The 27,012-nt window shown below is 45.6% G+C and overlaps 1 protein-coding gene across 2 annotated transcripts; it reads right to left on the reverse strand.

Annotated features, from left to right (window-relative positions):
* Positions 1–185: 185 nt before the first annotated feature.
* Lsg1 (large 60S subunit nuclear export GTPase 1) lies at positions 186–26,781 on the reverse strand. Of its 2 annotated transcripts, none has more exons than XR_015045677.1 (14): positions 26,635–26,781; positions 24,821–24,947; positions 21,744–21,864; positions 21,254–21,340; positions 20,130–20,216; positions 12,645–12,705; positions 11,242–11,418; positions 8,869–9,240; positions 8,105–8,206; positions 7,881–8,024; positions 6,476–6,599; positions 4,303–4,357; positions 3,470–3,643; positions 186–687 (listed from the first exon to the last, which is right to left on the reverse strand). XR_015045677.1 is itself a non-coding variant. In XM_021184699.2 (14 exons), exons 1-14 carry the CDS (start codon positions 26,731–26,733, stop codon positions 508–510), a joined length of 1,935 nt encoding a protein of 644 aa, XP_021040358.1. In that variant the 5' UTR covers positions 26,734–26,781; the 3' UTR covers positions 186–507. The 2 variants fall into 2 exon arrangements, 1 of the variants encoding a protein (XP_021040358.1); XM_021184699.2 differs by having other exon boundaries at positions 4,278–4,357.
* Positions 26,782–27,012: the final 231 nt, after the last annotated feature.

The raw sequence follows: 27,012 nt of genomic DNA on the forward strand, positions 1-27,012 counted from the left end.
AGATGCCCTAACATTGGAGTTATCGATGGCTATGAGCTGCCATGTAGGTGCTAGGAACCACACTGGGGTCCTCTGAAAGGGCAACCAGTGCTCCTAACTGCTGAGCCACCTCCAGACCCTTCCTAGAGGGTCAACATTAAATGTATAAATGGCAGCTTACCTATTTAAGACAGTAAGAATATCAATTAGTGGAAATTAATTTTAATAACTTCCCCAACCTCAAAGCCAATGTGCATTTGTATGCTATACACATGGCCACCGTCCTTCTGCAGGATGAGACTTCTGGGGCACCCTATGACTACCATGGCCACAGCAGGTGCTTCCAAAAGGCTGTCTTGCTGTCAAGACTTCTGGTACGACTGTGCTCTCCAGGAGAGCAGGGTCCAGTCCACAGTACAGTGGTCAGGAGAGCAGCACAGCAGCGACGGCAGCGGCGGTGGCAGTGGTGGCTTGAGCCTCTTGTCCTCTTGCACAGTGCAGCTGCCTGCCGTCTCTGTTCAGCCGAGCTCACACATCCAGGTGCTTGTAGAGCCTACGGCTTTTCTCTTTTTTGTTTCTGTTACCGTGTTTTTTCCAGGGCTTCCCAGGTACATTCTCAGCACTCGCAGCAGCCGCAGTCACCAGGCCACGCCCAGGCTTGTAACCCATGACAGCCTGGACGCCTTTGGTCAGTGCTCTGACGTTCTCCTGGAGAGAGGACACACGAGACATGAACAAGCCATCTCCTTTAGGGCATGTGCACTATGCCACTTGTGCATAGCTTCTGAGGAACAGGAGCAAACCCCTCAAGCACCTGGCCTGCTCTCGCTTCTGTCTCACCCCTACCAGCTCATGCTGGGCTTCGCAGTACTCTCTTAACTCGGGTCTTTCCCAGCCCTTTTTGTCTACAGTTTAGTAGTTTCCAATATCTAAAACCACTAAGATCCTCAGAATACCAACTATTTCCTAGAAAGTTCTCTTTTTTTCTTTCTTTTTCCTTTATTTCAGGGGAGAGTGTCAGGCTCTTACTTTGTAGCCCAAGCAAGTTTTGGATTCCCAATCCCTGTCCTGAGTGATGGACGGCACTGCAGTGCAACCACACAGAGCCTGAAGCTCCACGGACGTCAGAGTGAAGCCACTTCAGCTCATCAGACACTCAGGAAACATTACCTTTATTTAGAAGTATGAATACAAATTATACAGCAATATTCCATGACCACCATAGACTGTAAAATATTACTCTTAGGGGCAAAGGTTTAGATGCAGACATTAAATTAAGGTGACAGTTTTTCTCCCCTTTTTATTGAAAATAGGTTTTTCCCTCATATAATGCAACTTCCAGCTTTCTCATGCAATGCCTTTAGAAATCTCTGTAAGAACTAAAAATTTCAAATTGAATGTCCTGTATGACAGCTGTGGATGCTGGGAACCAATCAGGTTCCCTGCAAGGGCAGCACCCGCTCTTAGCCACCAATCCATCTCTCCAGCCCCTATCTCACTGGAAACACTGAAACACAACCAAATGACTTCACTCTTTTGCACATAAATGTGACACTGGAAAGTGCTACCAGCTATGATGAAGTGATTCAAGTTATTAATATTGAATTTACTTATGCATGTTTACACACACACACACACCACCTGTGGAAATGAGAACACGCATATGTAACATATATGTGGAAATAAGAGCAGAACGCCAAGTACTGGGACCACAGGTGTGCACCACTGCACCCTGCTTAGAGTCCTCAGCCGGTGGGCGTGCACACCTATGATCCTGGGATGTGGAGGTAGGAGGGTCGGGAGGTCAAGACCATCCTCAGTTACAAACAGAGTTCAAGCTCAGTGTGGTCAGGCTGGGCAGTGGTGGCGCACGCCTTGAATGCCAGTGCTTGAGAGGCAGAGGCAGGTGGATCTCTGAGTTCAAGGCCAGCCTGGTCTACAGAGTAAGTTTCAGGACAGCCAGGGCTACACAGAGAAACCCTGTTTCAGCAACCCTCTCAAAAGAACAAACAAAAAACTCCCAAAATAGAACAAACAAAAAAAAGATCAGTATGGTGACTTTGTTTCAGCCCCCTCAAAAATCCAAAAGAACAAACCAAAACCAAATCAAAAAACAAAACAAAACAAAAACACCACTTACAGCTAGTAACAGTTATGTCTGTCCAGGAAGTGCACAGACACCTGTGAGCCTGTGAAAAGCCACTGTTATCATGAAATGCCTGGGAATTAAAGAGCTGAACCAGGGACTGCTTCATCCGGTTGAAACAGCACTAGCAAATGGGAAGTGCAGGGATATGGGTCCATGAACCATAGCTGTGAGCATGCTATCAGCCATCTCTGGACAGCCTGGCTGTACCCTTTACAAATGACCAAAGCACTCCAGCTCTGCAGAAGTTTACTCCTGAGATGTAAAAACATGTGCTACACAAATATACACATGAACGCACACCTAGCAACAAAATTAGCCAAAACCAACCCAAATGTCTAACTGATCAATGGGAAAATGAACATGGCCCTTCTTTACAGTGACTTATTTGCAATAAGAAGCAATGATGTATAGACAGACGCTCTATAGGCAGACCCTGGAACAGTTAAACAAAAGGCATGACTCCACTCAAGGGAAGCCTCCAGAGCAGATAACCCCACAGACAGAGAAAAAGCAGGCCGGTGGGTGGCAGGGGAGAGGGGGGAGGGGGAGAGAGGAGGGGAGGGGGAGAGAGGAGGGAGAAGGAGAGGGAATAGAGGGAGAGGGAAGGTGGTATGTGGTTTCTTTATGGAGTCAACTCTGGTTATGAGATAAACTACTCTACACTTCAGCACTGTGTTTGGAGCCACAAGTCTATAATCCCAGTCCAGGGGAAGCCAGAGTCAGCTTGAGGCACAAAGCAAGACTCCGAAGGAAAAGAGTGGGGGGTGGGGGGATCGGGGTGGCTCACAACCATCAGTAACTGCAGGGACAGGAGACCTGACTTCCACAGGCACACACGATACAGGCAAAATAATCATACACAGATAAGAGAGACTGTGGTGTGAACTTACAAAGTTTGTTTTATAGGTGTGTGTGGGTATACAACATGTGTTGTGTCAGTGCCCATGAAGGCCAGAAGAGGGTGTTAGATCCCCTAGACCTGGAGTCACAGGGTCACTTTGAGATGTGGGTGCTAGGAATCAAACTCAAGTCCTCTACAAGAGCAGCAAGTGCTTTTAACCACAGAGCCACCTGTCCAGTCTACTTGATGTTTAAAGTAGTAAATATTTGAGTTCTTAAATGTATTGGATAAGACGTTAAATGTAGATTCTCTCTCTCTCTCTCTCTCTCTTTTGGCTTTTTGAGACAGGATTTCTATGTGGAGCCCTGGGTGTCCTGGAACTCACTCTGTAGACTAGGCTGGTCTCGAACTCAGAAATCCACCTGCCTCTGCCTCCCGAGTGCTGGGATTAAAGGTGTGCGCCACCACTGCCTGGCAAATGTAGACTCTTAAAATCTTACCTGATGGAAAAAAGTTTTGTCGACTACATTTTCGATCTGTTTGGTTTTTCGGCTTTTGCCCGGCTGAAGTCTCAGCTCTTCACCTTTTACTTTGCACTCTAGGAGCTGCTGGTGTTGGTGCTGGAATGCCACAGGGTCTTTTCCAGGAGGAGGATGGCAATACAGTAGTTTACCCTGCAGAGAGAGCAGAGTGACAGTGTACCCGTGTCACCTCAGGAGGGCAAAGGTCCTCAAGGCAGTATGTAACCCGGCACAGGCTGAAGCAGCTGTGGCAAGTGGAGCTTCAGTAACTGCCCTAACTCTCACACACTAGCCTGTCCAGGGCCCAGAGCTTACACACAATCTGCCTTCTCCGTAGCCTGCCTTTTCACGTGTACTTCATTTCTACTAAGTATTCTTCAGTATTCTTTTTTTTTTTTTTTTTTGGTTTTTCGAGACAGGGTTTCTCTGTGTAGCCCTGGCTGTCCTGGAACTCACTTTGTAGACCAGGCTGGCCTCGAACTCAGAAATCCACCTGCCTCTGCCTCCCGAGTGCTGGGATTAAAGGCGTGCACCACCACGCCCAGCTTCTTCAGTATTCTTTTATGTCAGGAACCTGGGAATACTAGGTTAGAATCTGAAATCAAGATTTGTTTCTGAGGGCCAGGGCTGGGGCTCAGTTTAAGGCCCACATCACTAAAAACAAGACACTCCACGTGGGTATCAGTCCATCTCAATGGAAAAACATCTTTTAACAGGTTGACATTACTGAGAACACAGTGCAGGGAAAAGCAAACTTGCTCATTCCTTCAGGACCAGGTTCACTCACTCCGACATAGTCCTTTAGGATGTACCGTGCAGATCGAGGCTGGTCTGGCTGCCCATGTGCTGTCATGAATCCTCGCATGCCTGTCAGAAAACAGTGTGAGAGGGACGCTCAGTCAGGGTCGGCACAACAGGGCGCACTGAGGCGAGCGACGTGCATTTGGTTCTCCCCATGGTTCTACAAAAAAGTAACTTCCTTTCTCCATAAAACCTGCACCAGCAACATCTGCTATGCAGAGTAGACTAAAGCTTTATCTAATTCTTTGTTTGCTTGGTTTTTGAAACCAGGTTTCTCTGTGTAGCTCCGGCTATCCTGGAACTCTTTCTGTGGCCCAGGCTGACCATGAACTCAGAGATATGCCTGTCTATGCCGCCCAGATGATTAAAGGCGTGTGCTACTACCACCCAGAGCCTTATCTAATATCTACGCAAGGCTCAGCATATGCCAGGCACTTCCTGTTTCTTGATATTAGTTATTTCTTCTATCCCTCGATCTTAGGCATTTACTGCAGGAGAATATTTTCTACAAAATAAAAGGCAACACAGCAAACATCCTAATTTAATAACTACATCTACTTTCAACTTCCCAAACAATCCAAGAAGATTGCACCCATTCTCAATCAGGAGCAATGGAGAGCATAGCTGTTTTGGCAGAAATGCTGGGTTCAAACTCAGCTCCTACAGATACTAGCTATGCTGGCCTTTTCAATTTAGAAGAAACTATGTAAAACCCTAATTCCCATCACACACGCACAATCAATGTAGATCCATTAGGAACCCTAAATGTTGCCCCGGAGGGATGCGCAGTGGCCGAGAGCCTGCAGTGCTTTTGCAGAAGACCCACAGCGATCTGTGATTCCAGCTCCAGGGAACCCCCTCTCCCCCCGACCTCTGAGAGCACTGCTTTCATGTGCACAACCCCCACAGAGACACGTGTATAGCCATACACACACACAACTAAAAATAAAATCTTAAAAATCAAACCAAACCAAACTCAAAAGTTAAAGTAAATATTATATAACTGCACTCCGGGAACAAGAAACCCCCACATGTAAAAGGTCAAACCCAGGTTAGCCCCAAAGGAAAAGCACAGCTGTGTTTCTGGCAACTCTCCAGGTGTTCGAGAAAGCAATCATAAGCACAGGGTGAGGGAGAGGGGTTAGGGAGAGAGGGAGGATTACACAGAAACTACACTCAGAGCAACAACGACAAAAGCTTTACACGTAAGACGGAAACAATGCACAGGAGAAACCAACCAAACCATCCCACTAAAACCAAGAGCATGGATATAAAAGGCCGACCGACTGGGGGCGGGGCGGGGGCTTAAGAGGTTCCCTCTTCACCGGCACTTACAGAAATACAAAGCAGGGCTGGAGAAATGATTCAAAGCATCAGCAGTTAACAGCACAGGCTGCTCTTCCAGAGGACCAGAGTTCAATCCCCAGCACCCACACGGCAGCCTACACCTGTGGTAACCCATCCCAGAGCATCCACTGCTTCCTCAGCACCACACACACACTGCACAGACTCACGTGTAGGCCAAATAGTAAAATAAACAAAAACAAACCACAAAGTAGCTGAGTTTCATACTCTCAGCACTTGGGGGGGGGGGGGGGGAAGGCAGGTGAAGGCAGGCAGGCAATCTCTGTGAACTCCAGGCTGGTCCGGGTTACACAGTGAGACCACCTTAAAAAATCAAAACCAAAGACTATGACATGGGAAGTGGCTCAGTAGTAAAGAGCACACGCTGCTGTGCAGAGGACACACAGAATCCAAGTACATGCCCAACACCCACACAGCGCTCACAACCACAGGGAACGCCAGCTCAGAGACCTAGGGCCTCCATCACGGGCAGGAGCACTCGTGCATCCAACCATGCACATACACAACTTAAAATGATACATGGTAAAAGAAATGCAGAGGATATGAGAGTGACTTGGCAGTGCATTTACAAGTCCTGGCCAGAGGCTTTACTGCACAGAGCTTTGTGTGGACAGCGGTCTGAGCAGCTGTCCACATGTGGCCATCTGTCCTTACAGACGGGAAATACCGACTTGATAAGTAGTAGCAGATGAAAATCAGCACTTATGTCATTAAATGACACAGCTGGGAGTGGATCTCAGGCTTGTCCTGGGTTAATGCTGAGTGACCTTCTCCAAATTTCTATGAACCATTTTGCCTGGGTTACGAGAGACAACTCACATCCATAAGCCATCAACAGTTCTTCTGAGGTCGGAGGTCGGTAGGGGTCTTCATCTTCTCTAGGCTTTATAATGTTAATACCATACGTCGCTTCCAAAACTCGCCGTGGGATATTCTGGCAAACGTAAACTTGTCAAGGAATTCTCTTGAACTCACTTTTACACTGCCATGGCACCTAAGACACGCTACTTCATGGCTGACACATTCTCTCCAGCAGAATGCGGTTACTCGCTCATTTAAACAGGCTCACACCCCAACCATCACCTTAAATGCATCCTTTAAAATAACAGACCAAACTGGGTCGATGGTGGCCCATGCCTTTATTTATTTATTTATTTTTAATTATTATTTATTTAATGTATATGAGTACACCATAGCTGTTTTCAGACACACCAGAAGAGGGCGTCAGGTCTCATTACAGATGGTTGTGAGCCACCATGTGGATGCTGGATTTTTGAACTCAGGACCTCAGGACCTCTGGAAGAGCAGTCAGTGTTCTTAACTGCTGAACCATCTCTCCTGTCCGGCCCATGCCTTTAATCCCAGCACTCGGAGGCAGAGGCAGTGAGATCTCTGTGAGTTTGAGGCCAGGTAGTCTACAGATCGAGTTCCAGGAAGCTAGGGCTACATAGAAAAACTGTCTTAACCTTCGCACAGCTCCCTCAACTCCCCCAGACCCTCCCAACACTCCCTCCCCCAACCAAAAAAACCCTGAACCAAACCAACCAAAAACCAAGCCAGGCACGGTAACTTATACCTGTAATTTCAGCACTCGGAAGGTTGAGGAGGAGTCTGAGTTTAAGGCTAGTTTGGGTAACACAGTGCATTCTGGGCTAGCCTGAGCAACATAGTAAAGCCTAGTCTCTAAACGTACATAAAACAATCATGAAAGCATGAAAATATTATTTTGGGGGTGGGGGTGGGGAAGGTATAGAGTGTAAAAAATAAATTAAAAATTTTTTTAAAAGTTTCAAAAAATATTATCTCTGGGGCTAGAAAGATAGTTCAGTGGGTAATCACACTTGCTTCTCTTGCAGGACCAGGGTTCGATCCCCAGCACCTACAAAGCGGTTCACAACTGTCTGTAACTCCAGTTCAGGGGATCCAATGCTCTCTTCTGACCTTCAAGGGCAACAGACGTGAGTAGTGTACAGATAAAGATACAGGGAAACACAAACACATAAAATAAAAATCAATAAATCTAAAACAGATCTTAACTACATTACCTTAAGGAACATTATTATAAAGAAACTCTTACCTTTGAGAGAGAGTCCTAACGGAGATACAAGGGACCACACCTTTGTCCCTAATGCCTACAACTATGCTGTTTGAAGGCAGTGCCCTGAAAATCCCCAGAGCCCTCACTCACATCAATAACCAGAGTGGACTGAGGCAGAAAGGATATTAGTGATACGGGTGGAACGTGGTCTCTCATCTGGTCGATAGGGAGGATCCCATTGCAAATCATCTCTGCTTTGGTGGACACAAAAGATGGCATCACCAGGCCCGGGCAGTCACACAGGCAGAGGCCAGGCTCCACGTACAGGGTCTGAAAGTCACACAGCAGGTTATGATGGCACGTGGCAAGTGGAAGGAAGAGGAGTGCTGGAACAAACAATGGGGACATACCTGGAAATGCTTGGTGTGGCCTGGCGTGGCAGACACGGATACTTTCTTGTTGCCCATGATGGTGTTGATGGTTGAGCTCTTACCAACATTAGGGTAGCCCACCTAGAAGAGAATCACAGGTCACCTGAGTGTTGGAGATGCTAGGTAAGAGCTGAGAGACCCGACTTGCTTGCTACAACCTATCTCTCTACCCTGTTTTGCTTCCCTGGAAAGAGCTCTCTTATATATGCTGTCCCTGATACCTTCCATGTCCTTAGCTAAGGATGGGCCATGTAGAGCTGTGCTGTATCCTTTACAATTAGGCCATATAGCTGGGATAGCAGCTACCCTTTCCCATTCTTGTTATGTTTATACAATAAAAGTATCTGTCATAGTTTGTCTGGCCAAGGCTGGGATTCTCCCTAACTAACGGCATCTGAAACAGCATAAGCTGGCAAGGATGCCAGGATGTCTACAGAACACCGCACTGAAGTCTGGCAACATCAAAACCTGTCTCACTCTTACCTCTCAGTAACGGATGTGACAAAGATCTGAATTGGAAGGAGACTATAGAACACATTTAATATAAACATGTGTGGTGACAATATAACCCTGAGATGTTCCCTTTGAGCCAGACGCTGCCCCTCCACTGCCGCACCCCATGCCTTCCCTGTGGTGCCGAAGCCTGTCTGCCTGCCTGACTGTGGGTCCACCTGTAGCTGTGGAAGGACAGGGACTGCTGCAGGCTCTCTCTCATGTGCTGGCTTCAGTGTCCTTCATCTTACCAGCCCAACAGTTAGCTGTCCATCTTTCACTTTCTTTCCAGTGTGGAGTTTCTTAAAGAGTTCCAGTAATTCCTGTTTCGACACCAGGTAGCTATCATTGTTCACTTGTTGATGTTCTGCGTTTTTTCTGTTCTGAGTCTCAGAATCCGAAGAACAGCCCTCCTCCTCCTCAGGGACGCTGTCTTCTTCTGAACACGTCTGCCAATCTTCCTCCTCATCCTCCTGACAGTCCTCATACTCGCTGTCACCGCTGTCACTTGCAGATTCCTCACTAAGCGAGAACAAGTCTCTGTGTGGGATTTCATTCGCATCCAAACTGGAGCTTTCAGGCTCCGTTTTGTTGGTGTCTCCAGCAACACTGTCTACTTCCTCCTGATGAAGTGACAGAAACCACAAAGCTTCAGACCCGTGTAACCGCACTTTACACACACCAGGCTAGTGATCGAAGAACAGGAAATACTATGCTGGAGACCAGCAGGCAAGCACATAGGTGGACATCAGCAGATGCCCCTAGGAGGGCAGACCTTCACTTCTGTTCTGTTGCTGCAGAGCTAAGACTGAGCCCAGGGGCTTTTGCATATGAAGCAAGCAGTACACCACCCCCAACTTTGGTCTGATTTTATAGTTGTTTTAAATATGTCAAAAAGTACCAAAGTCTTTTGATCTTAAGTAAGTAAAAAAGAGCACAGACCCCTGTGTGTGAAATTCAGAGGCTGCAAAATTTCATTCTAGATTGGTGATGATCATGATAATAGACTGGAGCTCACTATGTAGACCAGGTTGGCCTTGAACTCAGAGATTTATCTGTCTCTGCCTTGCAAGTGCTGGGACTAAAGGCAAGCACCACAACATTTGAGCCGTCATGCTTGAAGGCAAACACTTTAACTCCGAGTCAAGTTTCTAGCTAGGTTTCCATTCTAGAAATCTCAATCTTTCTGTATGTCCCTTAGCAGGCATGGGGGATAAACACTGTGTGTCATTATCCATCTATGTTAGTGGTAATCCTAACAGAAATGGATAAGCACCAAGATGAGAGCCCCAAAATGGCATCTATGAGGCAGCTGAGGGCAAGAACTGAACACCGGCACAGGAAGAAACCAAGACGACAAAGAACAAACCCTCAGATCAACAACTGGAGCTAGCTTAGTGTCACCGAAGGGAAACGGCTTCTGAATTTAGAGATTAAAGCTGCCTGGCCTTGGTGCCCTGCCATTGCTGGAAGCAAACTTGTGCAAGCACTGTACCACTGCTAGGCCCTCAGCACTAATTAGCCACTGACAGACAATGTGACCGTCCAACAGGGAAATGGAAGGAAGGAGGGATTTCTTTCAGCTGGAGTGCAGAGCTCAGTAAATAATGAGTTTATCTACGAGAGGGGGTTGTAGTCACAGATCCCCACCCCCAGACAGGTTTTCTCTCTGTAGCCCTGTCAGTCATGAATTCACTATGTACATCAGGCTGGCCTGGAACTCAGAGATCCTCCAGCCTGCACATCACCTATATTAACACCCATTAAAAAGCCAAAAGATAAAAGAAGAGGGGGAAATATCACTTTTAAGTGTCTTCTAAATATCAAAGATACCAGGACTGATTTTTTAATAGACTTTAAGTTTTAGTAAAATTTGGTTAAAGATAAAAGAAATTGCCTACATTCTTCAGTTGTGCCCTGTGCACTGTGAAGTTTCTCTTAAAAGCAAATAACAATTTTAAAAAAAAATTATGAAACTTCTTAGACAACTTCCTAAAGATTACAAAAGTTAAGGTCTCAGATGCGAAAGAGTATATGGCATGAAAGAGTATATGAAATCACAAAGTATCCGTGTGATCTGGTTACAGATTTTTTTTTAAAGATTTATTTATTTATTATATGTGTGTACATTGTAGCTGTCTTCAGACACTCCAGAAGAGGGCATCAGATTTTTGTTACAGATGGTTGTGAGCCACCATATGGTTGCTGGGATTTGAACTCAGGACCTTTGGAAGAGCAGTCGGTATTCTTAAGCGCTGAGCCATCTCACCAGCCCCCTAATTACAGATTTTTTGTTTGTTTGTTTTTTTTGTTTTTGTTGAGACAGGGTTTCTCTGTGTAGCCCTGGCTGTCCTGGAACTCACTTTGTAGACCAGGCTGGCCTCAAACTCAGAAATCCGCCTGCCTCTGCCTCCCAAGTGCTGGGATTAAAGGCGTGCACCACCACCGCCCAGCTCTGATTACAGATCTGTAAATACTTTTATAGGCTATCCTGTAATCACTGACCTGGGGGGAGGGGAATCCCCAAACAAAGTAGTCCTTACAAATCACCAACATGAACAAAGCATGTTAGTCAGAAATAAGGCAACCCCAAACCCACCTGAGAAAGGCCCCCAGCCCCTTACCTTCGAGTCACCATTTAGGGGATCAGTTTCTGCCAAAGCTGACCAGAAGATAACCTTTACACCTTCCTTTTCAAAGTGCACAGCCCAGGCAAACCGCTGCTCAGCAGTCAGCAAGTCGGCCTTGTTTATCAGGATCACGTTCTCCTTGGCAGCATCGATCTCTTTCACGTAACATTCCTATAAAGACAGGCATTTCAGTCTCCTCAGACAACAGCGGGGCTCATCAGCACCACAGATTCCCAATTAAAGCTGACTCAAACCCCCACCCCAAATCACTTTCTTCTTTGTAGTTGTTTTGTTTTTTTGGGACAGTTTCTCTGTCTTGGTTGTCCTGGAACTTAACTCTGTAGGCCAGGGTGGCCTTGAACTCAGAGATCTGTCTGAGTGCTAGGATTAAAGGCAAGCAACATTACTACCAGGCTTAAATCAATCTCTCTCTCTCTCTCTGTCTCTGTCTCCCCCATCCCCCTTGGTTTTTCGAGACAGGGTTACTCTGTGTAGCCCTGGTTGTCCTGGAACTCACTCTGTATACTAGGCTAGCCTCGAATCTGCCTGCCTCTCTGCCTCCCGTTAAAGGCGTGAACCACCATTGCCCAGCTTAAATCATTTTCTTAAAAAAACTATTTATTGTGTGTGTACATGAACCTACACATGCTGTATCATGTATGTAGAGGTCAAAGGGCCTCTGAAGAGTCAGTTCTCTTGGTCAACTTTTACAGGGGTTCAAGAGGTCAAACTTTGGTTACTGGGCTTGTGCAGCAAGTTCCTTTAACCTGCTGAGCCATCTTCAAGGATGTCCTTAAATCACTTTCTAACTCAAAGATTACAACTTTTGATGCTTCTACTAACTGATCCTCTCTGTGAGCTCTGAAAAAACCATCTACCATTAATATTTTTTGCTGTTCATGAGTTGAGAGAAACCACTATGGTCTTCACATGGAAAAATGTACATTGCACACATGCACCATGAGTTCAGCTGGATCACGTCGTTTTCAATAATCCTTACGCCTAACACTCTGTACTAATGAGCTTAGTTCATCTGTAAACTAGTACAGGTGTAGTAAGGTGTGAAGAGAGAACTCTGGAGTGGATTAAACAGTGAGGGAATATCCTGAGGAAAAGCAAATGCCATTCTGCCATTCTGACTTGGCTCCTGAAGACAAGAGACCAGCAAATGGCTAGCAATAAAGTGCCTGCTAACCAGCAGCTAGAACATGGATTCCAATGTCTATGCTCTCTACAGATGGGAACAGCTGCTGAAGCAAACCTGTCTACAGAGCGGCAGTGTGTAAGTTCCCGGCTTTGAAGGACGGGGAGTCTGAGCAACCAGCTAGAGAAGATGGAAGGCTTGCTCAGTCACTGCTGAGGAAGGCAGCCAAGGACCCAAGGCAAACTTCACTTACCAAATCCTCACATCTAAACAGGAGCGGGTTTCGAGCATCTACGATCTGGACCACAATATCACTGGGGAGAAAGGGAGACAATCCAGTTATTGTAAAGTAAGGAGACCACTGTTGACACAGCGCTTATCACAGAGGCTCACAACTACCTCACGTGCAGAGAGAAGTGTCTGGGGAGTGTGGGAGTCAGCCACAAGCAGTGGGCACCCCACTTCCTTTACTCAGTGTCCAGAGACCCTTGAGAAAGTGGGGGTAGAAACATTGTAAAAGCCAGGAGCTGAGGAGCAGAGTGAAGCAGTGTCTTCTTGACATTGCACTCAATGAACTCAGCAGCTATAGCTGGCTGCTCAAGACCTGACCAGGCCAGGATCAAGTCATCAACATTCCAGCCTGGCGTGGGGAAGGGGCTCACGAGCTCTTCCCTTAGCCAAGGGGCTACTGACATCTGAAGGCTTCCAGAGAGTCAGTTTTCTTTATGGTGTGGCCCCTGGTCCATCCACCCTGCTCCAGTGGAGGTCCCCACACCCATGAACTTAAAGGAAATGCCAACTGGACCCAATGGGTTATCAAGAAAAATTTATGTGTATGCATTCTCAAATTAGAAAAATCTACTGGAAAAGGAACCATTGCCATATATATTCTTTATATTATTTGTAATAATAAATACTTTTTATGCATTAAGCAATTGATAAACTAATTCCTTAAGGCAAAATTATTCAGTTTTTATAATGTTCTATAATCTGCCTGCAGCTAATAAGTGATGAGGCCAGAAAGGGCACCCAGAGTCTGGAGCAGGGGCCGTCTCTCCTACATTCCACCGCTCTACTATGGCCTGGAGGGCTCAGAAGTCATCTTCCTGTTAAACCTTCACTGTGACTTCTATACCTTCTGGTAGAGAAGTACCCATCTACCCTGAAGTGAAGTTTACCAAGTTATTCAGTCCGTCATCTGAACTCACATTAGGGTCTCGACACTAACCATGTGTCGGCAGCTCCACTACAAAAGCATTTAAACCCAAGACTACTCAAGAGAGCTTATAATTGCCAACAATCACCTCCAAGTTCTGAGAATGTGTTTTTTGTCTTTTTAAATTTTATCTATTTAATATATGAGTGCTCTGCTGCATATACATCCACCTGCCTGAAGAGGGCATCAGATCCCCCCCCTATAGATGGTTGTGAGCCACCATGTGGTTGCTGGGAATTGAACTCATGAACTCTGGAAGAACAATCAGTGCTCTTAGTCACTGAGCCATCTCTCCAGCTCGAGAATGTGTTTAAACAATAAAAATAGGACTAAGTGTCAGCTACAGCAAAGCATGAATGTCAAATCAGATGTCTGGCACATAGAAGATGCAACAGGAAGATAGCTTTCTGCAGCAGACAGCAGCCCCTGCAATCCAGCAAATGTAGACGAGGCACTCAGGCCAGCATGGCACTTAACACTGTGGCATTTTTCTCCTTCCAGCACCCACTTCCTTCCTTCAGCCTCTGTGGCTAGGAAGATGGCAAGTGCCACGTGGCTACCATTGCACAGAGATACACTGCAGCGGCAACATGCCTACAGCACGCACTCTCTGCAAACCCTGACTTGGTCAGCCATTTTGTTTTCTGAGGCGAGGCCGCTCTGTAAGGGCACTGAGCTCACTCTGCTCCCAGGTGCTGTGATTAAGGGCGCGTCTGGCTTACATCTGCTCATTTTTAACAAACTTTTCAACTTCTCTAAGTTAGCTTCAATCTTTCCGTTTTCAGGGTAATACTGACTTTCAAGCCAAACTCAGCTAAATGAGTATAAAACCTAACAGCCTAACCCACGACAAGATAAACAGGCATCAGCTCTATCTAGAACGCAGGGGAGATAAGCAGCTGCAAACCAGCAGGAGGAAGACCCTGCAGGCCAGCCTGCTGGAGGTGAGCACACACCAAGAACAAGCCGTACTCAAACACAATGTTGTTCACCTCACGCCTCAGCACTTTCCTGCAGTGCCTTCCTGTTAGACAGCAAATCTTTTTTGATAACTGCTGTTGAAATTAAAAAGACAGATGGCTTAGTCAGCCTGTTAGCAAACAGGGACATCTGCCACAGAGAAGACATCAATAAAATATTTCTCATTAAAGATGTGGCGATAGTCACTTCACTAATATTTCTGGCTAACTCAGGTCTATTTCTATGTGATACAAACCATACTGTGTGATTAAAACATACTGTTCTATTAAGGCATGGGTTGGCCAAATGAGTCAGCCAGTAAAGCACTTGCTGTCAAGACTGATAACCTGAGTTAGATCCCGGGACTGACATGGTGAAGACCAGCACCAAATCTCACAAGTTATTTCCAGATTTCCACAAGTGCACACGATGAGACAGACATGATGGCAGTCATATCTGTCCCCATCATGGGTATGCTCATAAATAATTAAACATAATAAAAGATTTATCAAAGAAAGTGTACCAGCTCAGCAAGTAACTGCACTCCAATGGATCTGCCATCTTTAACACGCACACAGGCTCACTTGGGGATCCCAGATGCTAACTTAGGGGCACATGAAGTAGATACAGTACCACTCCATCAGTCATGGAGGACTGAACATACATGGTTACTTCTGCCCCCTCTTACAATCTACAAGGACAGAATAGTTAACATCCCCATTACAGAGCAAGAATGACAGGACCAGAACTGCCCAGTCAGTGAAGTAAGACTGCTTATGCCCCACGCAGGAGTGGAGGGCAGAGCCATACCGTGTCTGAACAGTAAGTTCCCCGGCTGCATTGCTGTTCCAGCTGAGCTCAACAGCATTCCTCTACCCTGGCAGCAGAGGGCTGGATTTACTATGGGTAAGAACCCGACCGGGTTTCCAACCGAGACTCGGTCCCAGGACAAGATGGGAAGGGAGGTGTTATGCATATAAGCAGGGGCGGAGATTAAGCATAAAGCAACCTGTGAGGGTACCTGGCTCCTTTCTGTCACCATTCTGAAAAGTCTTGGTTTTGGATTTTTCTAATTTGTTGCAGCTGTTTCAAGGCACATTCTAAGAATTTACTAAATTTCACTGCTGTCTGGCATTACGGCTCCCCCTTTCCTCTAATCTTATTAATGAGTCTTCTCTCTCACTTTGTTCAGCAAAGACTTTGTCAATCTTTATCATTTTCAAAGACTCAACCTTGTTTTGTTGATTTTTGTTTGTTTGTTTGTTTCCTTTTCATTAATTTTGGCGCTGATCTTAATTACTCCTTTCCACCTACTGCTTTCGGTTTGGTTTGCTCTTTCCAGCACTGTGAGATGTACCTTTAAGCTATTTAAGATTTTTTTTTTAAAGCAGGACTTGAAGGTGTTATGTAGTCAGGACGAAGCTGAGTCCTTTTGGAAAAACATTAAGGCTATACTTGTTGGCACAGGTCTTTAATCCCAGTACTTGGGAGACTGAAGCAGGCAGATCTCTGTGACTTCAGGTCCAGGCTGGTCTAGAGTTGAGTTCCAGGTCATCTAGGGATAAGAGAGAGACTCTCTCTTAAAACAAGTATGTGAAAATTAAGACTTTTAAGTTATGCATTTTGTGTGTGCTTATGTGAGTGTGTACATGCCACAGCACACATATGAAAGTCATAGATAACTTTTCCTTCCCACCTCTACCTTTTGAGTGCCAAGATTATAGGCAGGCATATATTGTGGTGGACTAAATAAGAATGGCCCCATAGACTCACATATTTGAATGTTGGTCAGTCATCAGGGAGTGGAACTACTTGAGAGAGGTGTAGCCTTACTGGAATAAGTACCCCGGGGGGGGGGGGGGGGGGGAGGCGGGTTCTTCAAAAGCCCAAGCCAGTCTCAATATCTCTGTGCTACCTGAGGGTGCAGATGTAGAGCTCTCAGCTACTTCTCTAGCACCAGGTCCGCCTGTGTGCCACCATGAGGATGGACTAAATCTCTGAAACTGTAATTAAATCTCCAATTAAATGCTTTCCTTTATAAGAGTTTCTATGGTCATGCTGTCTCCTCACAGCAACAGAATATGGCTAAGACACATGGGCAGTTCTCTGTGGTGCTGTGGGCCAAACCCAAGACCCTGTGCATGACAAGCAAGCACTCCTACCAACTGAGCTACAGCCTCAGACCCCTGCTCAAGATCCATTGATTGATATTTGAGACAGGGTCTCACTTTGTAGTTCTGGTTGACCTGGAACTCTCTGTATAGACCAGGCTGGCTATGAACTTGGAGGAGATCCACCTGCCTCTGTCTCCCAAATGCTGGGATTAAAGGTATGGGCCACTACCGTCTAGTTTGGTTTTTTTGTTTTTTTTTTTTTAACTTTAAGAAACAGAGAGAGGGGCTGGTGAAATGGCTCAGTGTGAAAAGGCTCAGTAAATGTCTCAGTTTGCCATCAAACCTGAGCACACAAGTTCAGTTCTCTGGGAGTCACATGATGGAAGGAGAGGACCAACTTTCTAAAGTTGATCTCTGACCACAGATGCACGTACACACACTTACAATAAAGTAAATGTAAAAAACAAACAACCCTGACAGGTGCTGAGGAAAGACAAAGATACTAACATCTTGGAGTATTCCAAACACACACACAACAGATCCAGGTCCAGTCTCCCTATAGAGAAGTTCACCACTAGGTAAACTATACCCAAACATGCAGGCCTGTCAATCAGCTTTGCAATACTTCATTCCTAAATGTGAATGGATAACAAGAATCCATCAGGTAGGCAAGTTTCATGTGTAAACAGCGGAAGGCAGGATGAACAGAAAATGGCACAGAGGAAAGTCTGGAATCAAACGAGAACTGCAGGAAGGTGAGTGGGTGGTGTCATGTGTCAAGGCGCAGTGCTGCAGAGCCTGTGACACTTTGGAAATAAGCAGCACATACCTTCAAATGCTACCGCAGCTCTGAAGGAGGGAGACACGAGTCTACCCCGCTCCACCCAAGTTCCCCAGGGGAAGAGCACAGGCTCTCCAGCTCTAGCAGAGAGGAGACTTAAGGGGAGTGGAGGGGCTTATGCAGAACCTGCCAGCAACAGTGAACTTCTTTCAGAGACCTTCTCTCACACACCGCCCCCCCCATCCCAACAGCCTTCCACTGCCGGTGGGAAATGGCTTTAAAAACCTGAGTTGTCACTAATACCTTCTCATGGTTTGGGAATATGCACAAAGTTCTGCCACCATCAATAACTCTTGAATGTTGGGGTTGGAGAGATGACTCAGCGGTTAAGAGCAATGACTGTTCTTCTGAAGGTCCTGAGTTCAAATCCCAGCAACCACAGGGTGGCTCATAACCATCCATAATGAGATCTGATGCCCTCTTCTGGTATGTCTGAGGAAAGCTACAGTGTACTTACATATAATAATAAACAAATCTTTTTAAAAAAACTCTTGAATGTTTTCTTTCTTCTTTTTTTTTTAAGTATAGAATAGTTTATTCAGGGCATGGGGGCGGGGAGTTGGGAGGATAGTAGAGTCAAAGAAAAGCACAGAGAGACAGACAGAGAGACACATACACACACACACTGGGGCGGGGGGAAGGGAAGCCGGGAGGGGTGTTTTCAACATCATAAAAAGAAGTGAATTTTCTTTTACAAGTTAAATTCAAGTAAACAAACCTGTTTCTGACTGTTCTTCCTAAGCACATTTTATAGATTTCAAATAAACACAACCCTGATGTCTCTTACTTAAAAGCAACATTTCGTGGATAAAGTTTATTTGCTAAATCCTTGAAAGTTATTCAGAAACTCTGAGGAAAACATGGCCTTCCAACCACGAAGAAGAGGAGAAAGAAAGAACAAGGATTCACAATGTCTCTTTGGCGACATATGGGAAAGAATCAAATCTCCCTTCCGCTCCAAACTCATCAAAAAACCCGATTGAAAAGTGAGCTGGGCTGGACCTGGTGGCTGAAGGCTTTCATCCCTGCACCTGGGAAGCAGAGGCAGGTGGCTCTCTGAGTCCCAAGCCAGCATGCTCCACAGAGCCAGCTCCATGATAGCCAGGACTACACAAAAACCTTGTCTCCAAAAATAAACAAACAAAACAGCCTGGGCTGTCCTAGTCTTCACCAGCACTCTCTTCTCTGCTATAGCGCCCATGGCCTTGCTACCCATAATCACATGCCCGGTCCCTGACTAGGCACCGTGTGCTCTGAGCTCAAGGACTCTGTCTCACTCCTCTACGTGTCCTTGGAGCAGAGCAGCCTGCCCTACAGCACACACCTCTCAAGTTGGGCTTTTCTGTGCCTGTTTTCCATAACCAAGACAAACTCAATGCACATTTGCTGAAGTAACTACAGGTGCTCCAGAATTTTTTTTTTTTTTTAGATTTATTTTTTATGGGGCTGGAGCGATGGCTCAGCGGTTAAGAGCATCAGCTGCTCTTCTGAAGGTCCCGAGTTCAAATCCCAGCAACCACATGGTGGCTCATAACCATCCATAACGAGGTCTGATATCCCCTTTTGGAATGTCTGAAGACAGCTACAGTGTACTTAGATATAATAATAACAAAATCTTTTTTAAAAAATTATTTTTTATGTGTGCAAGTGTTTTGGTAAATGCACGTCTGTGTACACATCTGCTAGATCTGCCATGCCTTGGAAGCCAGGAAAGAGTAAAGGCTCCACTGGAACTGGGAACTGTAAGAGTAACAGCTACTCTTAACGGCTTAGACATCTTTCCAGCCCCATCAGTCACTATTCTTACATACTGGTCAAATGTACTCATCTACACACACACACACACACACACACACACACACACACACACACACAAACCTCTGGTACTGAAGAATGGACTTAAGACCTCAAACATGCTGGGTAAGTGTTCTACAACTGAACTACCTCCCCAGACCTAAAAAGCCATTACAATTAAAATGGAATATGGTATACTTTCAGGTCTCCAGACAGGGTTTCTCTGTAGCCCTGGCTGTCCTGGAACTCTTTCTGTAGAGCAGTGCTTTCACGTTTAAAGATGTACATGTGTGTAATTATGTCATGTGTCTATGTGAGTGTATACAGGTGGCCATGGAGGGCAGCTCCCTGGACGGAGTTACAAGTGGCTGTGAGCCATCTAATGTGAGCGCTGGGAACCAAACTTGGGTCCTTCGAGAGAGCAGCAAGAGCTCTTACCTGTGCGTCATCTCTCTAGTCTTATATTTTTCAATAAAAAAAAATTTGATCCTGTTCTCTGAAAAACTTATCCATGCATATACTATATTCTGATTCCATTTTCTGTCTGTCTGTCTGAGCTCCACCCCAGCCCTATGAACATCCACCCCACCCCCACCCCCACCTTACATCTAGTCCCTTTGCCAGAGTCTGACTTTTGGTTTAGTTTTGTGATCTGCTTACAATCAGGGCTATTTTCTGTTTTGCATAATTCTCAATAGCTCACTATGTAATTTAATCTCCCTCCTGCTGGATCCAGGGGCTGGAGCACATGTCAACATTAGGTCCTGTAATAACACTGCAATGTCTTCATCAAACAAGGAAAACATTCCTCACCTTCTCTCAATGACCCTCCAGAGCTGGCGCCAGAAGTCCAAATTCCGTTCAAAGGGAGTCAATATCAACTTCTGTTCCTCTTCTAGCCTGGCTTTAGAATGAGAAGGTTACATCTCTGCCTGATCATAATTATTTTAAAGAATTATACATACTCACATTTATTACAATGAAAAAGATAAGTACTGTAAGTCATTATTGTTTATGGTACTGGGGATTACACCTAAAGTTTTGTAGAAGCCAGGCAAGAGCTCTACCCCTCAACCACATCCCAGCCCTCTTTTTACTTTTTTGTAGTCTAGGAAGGCTAGAGAACTCGAAACCTTCCCAAGTTAGCCTTCTGAGTAGCTACGATTATAGGCCTGCACCATCAGGCCAGGCTCTGCCCAATTATTTTAATTCCCCTCTTGTTGAGTCAATTCAAGAAAAAAAAAAAAAAAAACCTTAGTCATATTACAGTCCACCAAATTCAAATTTTGTGTTTAAGTCCTTGGAGTTTCTCTCCCACAAATCTTACTGGACGAATGCTCAGAAGAGCGCCTCTGGATCACAGAAAGGAACTAAAATAGAAGAGACTGGGGCCAGAAAGATGGCTCAGTAGTTCAGAAAGAGCAACTTTCAACCACATATAACTCCCGTTCCAGGGGATCGGATGCCCTCTTCTGACCTCTGCGGACACATAGACACACTCAGGCGCGCGCGCGCACACACACACACACACACACACACACACACACACACACAGTAAGTAAGAAAGACCAGCAAAGCAGCAGAGTAGCCACCAAGCACCTCTGCTCTCAGCTGCACTCTGAAGTACCGTCTATATGCATGACAAAATGCACTGGCAAACACTATCTCCCTTCCCCACCTACAATCGCATTTTCTTGGTTATTTTGTGTGGCTATTTAGAGGCCAGGGGACAACTTGCAGCAATCACCTCTCTTCCATCTCTGGGTCCTGAGACCTGAGCTCAGATCGTCAAGCTTGGCTGCAGTCAACCTGCTGAGCTTGCTTGCAGTCCCTGTATTCCTCTCTTAAAGGAATCAAAACGTCAGGGGGCAGACGGCAGTGCAAGCCTCAACGCCTGCATGCCAGGCTTCCCGCAGATCCTCAAGTCCAACACTCACCGCACAAGCTGCCGTCTCCATCTCAGGAAGTTATCTTTCTCTGCTTGTTTCAGTTCTTCTGGGCTAGTTTTTCTGTCCCAATTTGGTCTGAAACAATCATAGAAAATAAGAAATTTTGTATATAAGCTACCAAACTATGAGAGAATCTGACTGTAAATAGCAAATGGAACGCAGAAGGAAGCAGGAAAATGATGAACTAAGAATATACTCAGTAGCTGCGTGTTCTTCTTAATTCTTTTTAAAATTAATCTCTTTATTATTTTATGTGAATGAATGTTTTTGCCGGCATGTATGTCTGTGCACCATGTGCATGTGTGCGGAGGCCAGAAGAGGGCACGGGATGCCCCGGAACTGGAATTACAGGGAGCTGTGAGATGCCACATGGGCACTGGGGACTGAGTCTGGTCCTTTGGAGGAGCAGCAGTGTTCTTACCCACTCTCAATCCAACCTCATTCTGTCCTCGAATCATCGGAATTCTTGTAAACTTACCTCCTTGGTATACACAAGAACTGCCTGTTCTCTTCGTGCAGTTTCTTAATTCTCTGGCTCTCCTCAAAAGACAGCAGTCCATTTCTAGCCTCAGGGGGTACAAACTTAATATTAAGCTTCTCTGTTCACAGGAAAGAAAAGTACTATTAGTCAAAATGCAATTTAGAGGCTGAGGGTGTAACTTAGTTGCTACAGTGCCTGCCCAGCAAGCATAAAGCCCTAAGTTCTATGCCTAGCACCTATAACTGGGCTTAGTGGTACAAATCTGTGACCCCAGCACTTGGGAACAGAGACAGGAGGGTTAGGAGTTCAGGACCTGTGGTGACAAATCTGGAATTTTGGTTTTTTGTTTTGTTTTGTTTTTTTGAGACAGGGTTTCCTTGTATAGCCCTGGCTGACAAACTCAGAAATCCACCTGCCTCTGCCTCCCAAGTGCTGGGATTAAAGATTAAAGGTGTGCATGCCCACTGCCTGGCTTTTGGTTTCTTTTTAAAAAGGTGGAAATAAGAATATGTTTTCGTTTTAATCCCAGGTGGAGTGATTTGGAGCCCCGCAGCTGACTATGATCTGCCTCGTGCTCTAGCAGGTGTGATTTTTGCCAGCTGCAGACAGTTTCTGTGATTGTGTGATGTTTGGAATTCTGGGAATTTTTCAAAGGGTGTATAAATGCTAGAGCCCTGATAGGTGGGATTGATGGCTGTTGGTCATTCAGAGGGATTGGTTGTGGTTTGTTAGTAATTGTGCTCATAGAAGACATAAGAAGAAATTAGATTCAGATTTCTCCCCTCTCTCCTTTCTCTTTTATTTAGTGATGGGTGGTGAAAGGGGGTTGGGGGGCGGGGGGAGGATAAAGGGTGGGAAAATGAGGAACCCACGAAGTAGCTAAGACTGGCTAATGTGACCTCACTAGTATATACAATTGAAAAGGTGGAGCCCGTAGAAGCAGAGAATGAATGTGTTAGAGGAAGAAATAGGATGAAGGCCATCGAAGAGTACAAGGCTTCAATGAGGCTTGAGAAGGAGTTCTAGACAGTTAATGACCAACATGGCGATCTTACCAAGGAATGCTGGACGTCCACTTGAAATTTACCAAGAGAGTGGACTGTGAATAATCTTACCACACATAAGAGAACCATGTGCAGTGGTGGGCCTATTAGTCAGCTTGAAAGTCACCTCCAGTACACTGTGTGTGTATATTAAAGTAGACTGTCTACTATAACTTCATAGAGGTGTGTAGCATGCCTACCCACAAAACCCCTAAATCAAAACACTTCCCCCAAACAAAACCTACCAGAAAATGAAATCTGAAACTATGCCATTACTTGTCTAAAAACCTGTAAGGAACCTTTAATCTCCTACCCCTTGAAAGACAAGGCCTTGCCCTTTGGCTGCTGCCTTCTGTCAGGGCAGATCAACAGCTTTCCTGTTCCCCTGAAGACACCGCGGCCTGAAGGCATCCCAGGAGTTCCACTGCATACAGAGCAACTGGGACCCATCATGCCTGCCCCCGAAAGGCCCAATAAGCAGCTGAAAAAGTCAGATGCAGATATTTACACCCAATCAATGGACAAAAGCTGCTGACCCCTATGGATGAGTCAGGGAAAAGCTGGAAGAAGCTGAGGAGGAGGGCGACCCTATAAGGAAGACCAGCAGTTTCAATTAACCTGGACCTCTGGAATCTCTCAGACACTGAGCCACCAACCAGGAAGCATACACCAGCTGATATGAGGCCCCCAACACATATACAGCAGAGGACTGCTGGGTCTGGACTCAGTCAGAGAAGATGCACCTAACCCTTGAGAGACTTGGGACCCCAAGTAGGGAGGTTTGGTGGGGTGGAGGTATGGAGACATCCTCTTGGAAATGTGTGTGTGTGTGTGTGTGTGTGTGTGTGTGTGTGTATGTGTGTGTGGTGAGGGGAGGTGTGGGATGTGGAATAGTCAGAGGGTGGACCAGGAGGGAAATAAAGTCTGGAATGTAAAAAAATAAAAATAAAAAATAAAAGACAATGCCTCACTATGTAGACCAGGCTAGTTTCAAACTCCCTGACACCCACCCACCTCTGCCTTCTGCACTCTGAGGTGAAAGGCATGGGCCACCATACCTAGCCTTCCCTTTTCTCCTCCTGGGAATATGGCCCTTGCCTACCCCTCAGTGTCTGTGCTCATTACAGCCTGTCCAACTAAACTGCACCAGCAAAACCAAACTTGTGACAATTTTCTGAACAAAGAAGGGTGCCATTTCACATCTTGTCTGGATGCCTCTGCCTGCCTGTGTGTCTTTTTTTGTGTGGAGAGAGGGCTTTGCTATGTAGCCTAAGCTGGGAATTGATTATCTGTAGCCCAGGCTGGCCTCAAACTATGGCAGGTGCTGCGTAGGTGCTGCACAGGTACTGGGATCACAGGTGTGCACCACTATGAACAGCTGTCTCCGTCCAATCGCCTACTCATCACCCAATCTTGTCATACAGAAACTACTATGAGCCTGCTTAGGTCCGCTGTTTCTTAGACTTCCTTCAAAACATATAAGAGAGTATTTAAAAAATTAATAAAGTGCATCTTTGAACATTCTATGAGTAGCCAGCACAATATATGAGAGCAACTGGTTCTAAATAAAAGTATTTGGAACAAATGAATGAATGACTTTCTAAGCATGACATTTATACTAGTAAAAGAAATAACATGCTAGCATCTGTCAGTTACTCTTGAGTTCTTGGAACACACACTTACAACAGTGACTAAGCACAAAGTGCCAGACAGCAGCAAGGATGTTTTGAACTTAATGATGAAGTACAACCTGAAGTGGTTTTTGTTCTGTGTTTGAGCCAGGGTCTCACTATGTAACCTTGGCTGGCCTGGAATTCATAGAGGATCCATCTGCTTCCAGAGTGCTGGGATTAAAGGCATGTACCACCATGCCTGACATCTGAAGTGTTCCTTAGAGCTGAATTTAAAAACCAGTGTGCTCTTTGCCTTACACTCATGGAACTTTCCCATACTGCTTTTTGGATTCATATGAAGTGAGCAAGACAGCAGTGTGACCAGTGTCACAGGCACTATAGGTAATAAACGACTCACCAGCCACAAACTCGGTCCCCGCAAGTTCTGCAGTTGCAAGAAAGTCCTCCAGGGAGCTCTGCTCCGTCACCGACTGAAGATTCAGACGACCCCAGTCATAGCCATCATTGAGTTCACTCGTATGCAGCTGTGAATAAACCCAGAGCGAAGAGTGAGGCAGCTCTCTTGTGGAAGCTCTTCGCATGCACACAGCTCTACCGTTGCTTGTACTGGCCTATGTTCTCAAAGTGGCTGGACTCTTCTAGAATGTACACAGGCAATACCTAATCCTAGCTAACATGGGGGCACAGCTCAGCAGAACACTTGCCCATTGCTGTCAACAGTGTCGATATCCAACAATGCAAAAAAAAAAAAAAACCAAATATTTAAAATGAACACTTTCTTACCTCAGCAAGGGCACGCCCCCTTTATTGAAGCGAATTTTATTCGTCCTCATTTTACTATCAAGGAAACTGAGGTTTAAATAGGTAAGATAATTTACCTATAGTTCCAAACTAAGTACTGATGAAGAACTAGAACCCAGACTGTCTTGACTCGGCTGGCCAGTTAAAAATATTTCATAGGGATCTATGAGAGGGGATATTTTAAAGCCAAGTGTGGTGGTGCATGCTGTCATCGCAGGAGCAGGAGTCTCAGAGACCACAGGTTTAAGGGCCATCGTGAACTGTGTTGAGATCTGTTTCCCCACTCCTCTGCCCCAAACCCCAAGGGCTGGGAGACTGACTTGCCTGGAATGTCCATTAAAAAAAAAAAAAGAGTTACCTGCTAATTGATTTCTCATACAACCCTGAGTATGGCCAGGTGGTGGTGGCGCACGCCTTTAATCCCAGCACTTGGGAGGCAGAGGCAGGCGGATTTCTGAGTTCGAGGCCAGCCTGGTCTACAAAAAAAAACCAAAAACAAAAAAACAAAACAACCCTGAGTTTGATATATACCATCCCAAGTTATATGATTACTACAGATACAAACATAGTTTGTTTGTTTTTTTAACAAAATTAAGGATTAAAAGCTTAGGATTAACAAAAATCAGGATATGAGTTAGAATTTCTTTATATTAAAATTAAAACTCTCCACTATTTCCCAAAGGCTAGTACATTGAGAGGTCATCACAAAACCAGTCGAGAGTAGTATCAAATGTCCAGACTTGAACACTGAGAAAATGTGTGTATTCCTCACACTGTTTGGAAATGGGAAGATGTAACGGACATGCACCAGGGACAACTTCAGCACAAGATTTTAGTGAGGACTCAGAATGTCCTCAAATACTCTGCTGGGATTAATTTCTATACTTCATTTACTTTTTAAGGCTACTACGATCTTCCCTAAGCTTCTAGAGACAAGGTCAATTTCTTACGATAAACCCTAAGGGGGCAAAACAAGGGAAAGCAGAGATCACCTCTAACGGAACCAACCTCTCTAGAGGATCAATTCTCTGGGCAACTAAAATCGGGAAGTTTAAAGATCCAAGCATGGTGGCCACGGCTTGTAAACCCAGAACTCTCCAGGCACAGGCACGAGGAAGGCAGTCCTGGGCCAAACTTGGCCGCATACGGAGACTTTGTTTCAAAATTTTACGATAACAGTTATCTTCTTTATAGGAATATCCAAGAGCGTCCGTGGCTTCTAGAGCATAAGTCAAACACAGTGAAACATTCCAACACGAAGGGTTCTTCCCGTCTTCATTACACACTAGTCCTGTATCAAGCCTCTCTGTGCCCTGCTGGGGTCTGCTTCGAAATCCTGTTCTGGCTCCAACTTTTGTAGCATGGAGGCTCTCAGAACAAGACAGACTATGGAAGCACAGGTTTCCTTACCCAGGAGTCAGTGTGACGGTGGCTGCGGCTTCGCTGAGTCTGCTGCCGGATAAGTACCCGGCCCAGTGACCCACCACCCTGCGCTCTTCTCCGACCCATAACCGCGCACCAGCAGCACGAACCACTGCTCAGCACGCGAAGCTTCCGGTTTCCCCGGCTGTGAGCCCGGAAGTGACGTAAGAGCGAACCTAAGTTGTCCAGTCCGGAAGTGTAACAGTGGGGTATTTGTTTCAGAATGATTTTGGTAGATTCCAAGTTTGACAATATTATAGAGAAGAAATGTAAATTTTTTTCTCGGTGATTCCTTATGGCTACTCCTACGACCTTTTCCATTTTGATACACTGACCGACTTAAGAGAATGGTACCTTCCAGACTTG

The sequence above is a fragment of the Mus caroli genome, unplaced genomic scaffold (genome assembly GCF_978045245.1).
Source record: "Mus caroli unplaced genomic scaffold, Mus_caroli_1 scaffold_17, whole genome shotgun sequence".
Taxonomy (NCBI): Eukaryota; Metazoa; Chordata; class Mammalia; order Rodentia; family Muridae; genus Mus; species Mus caroli.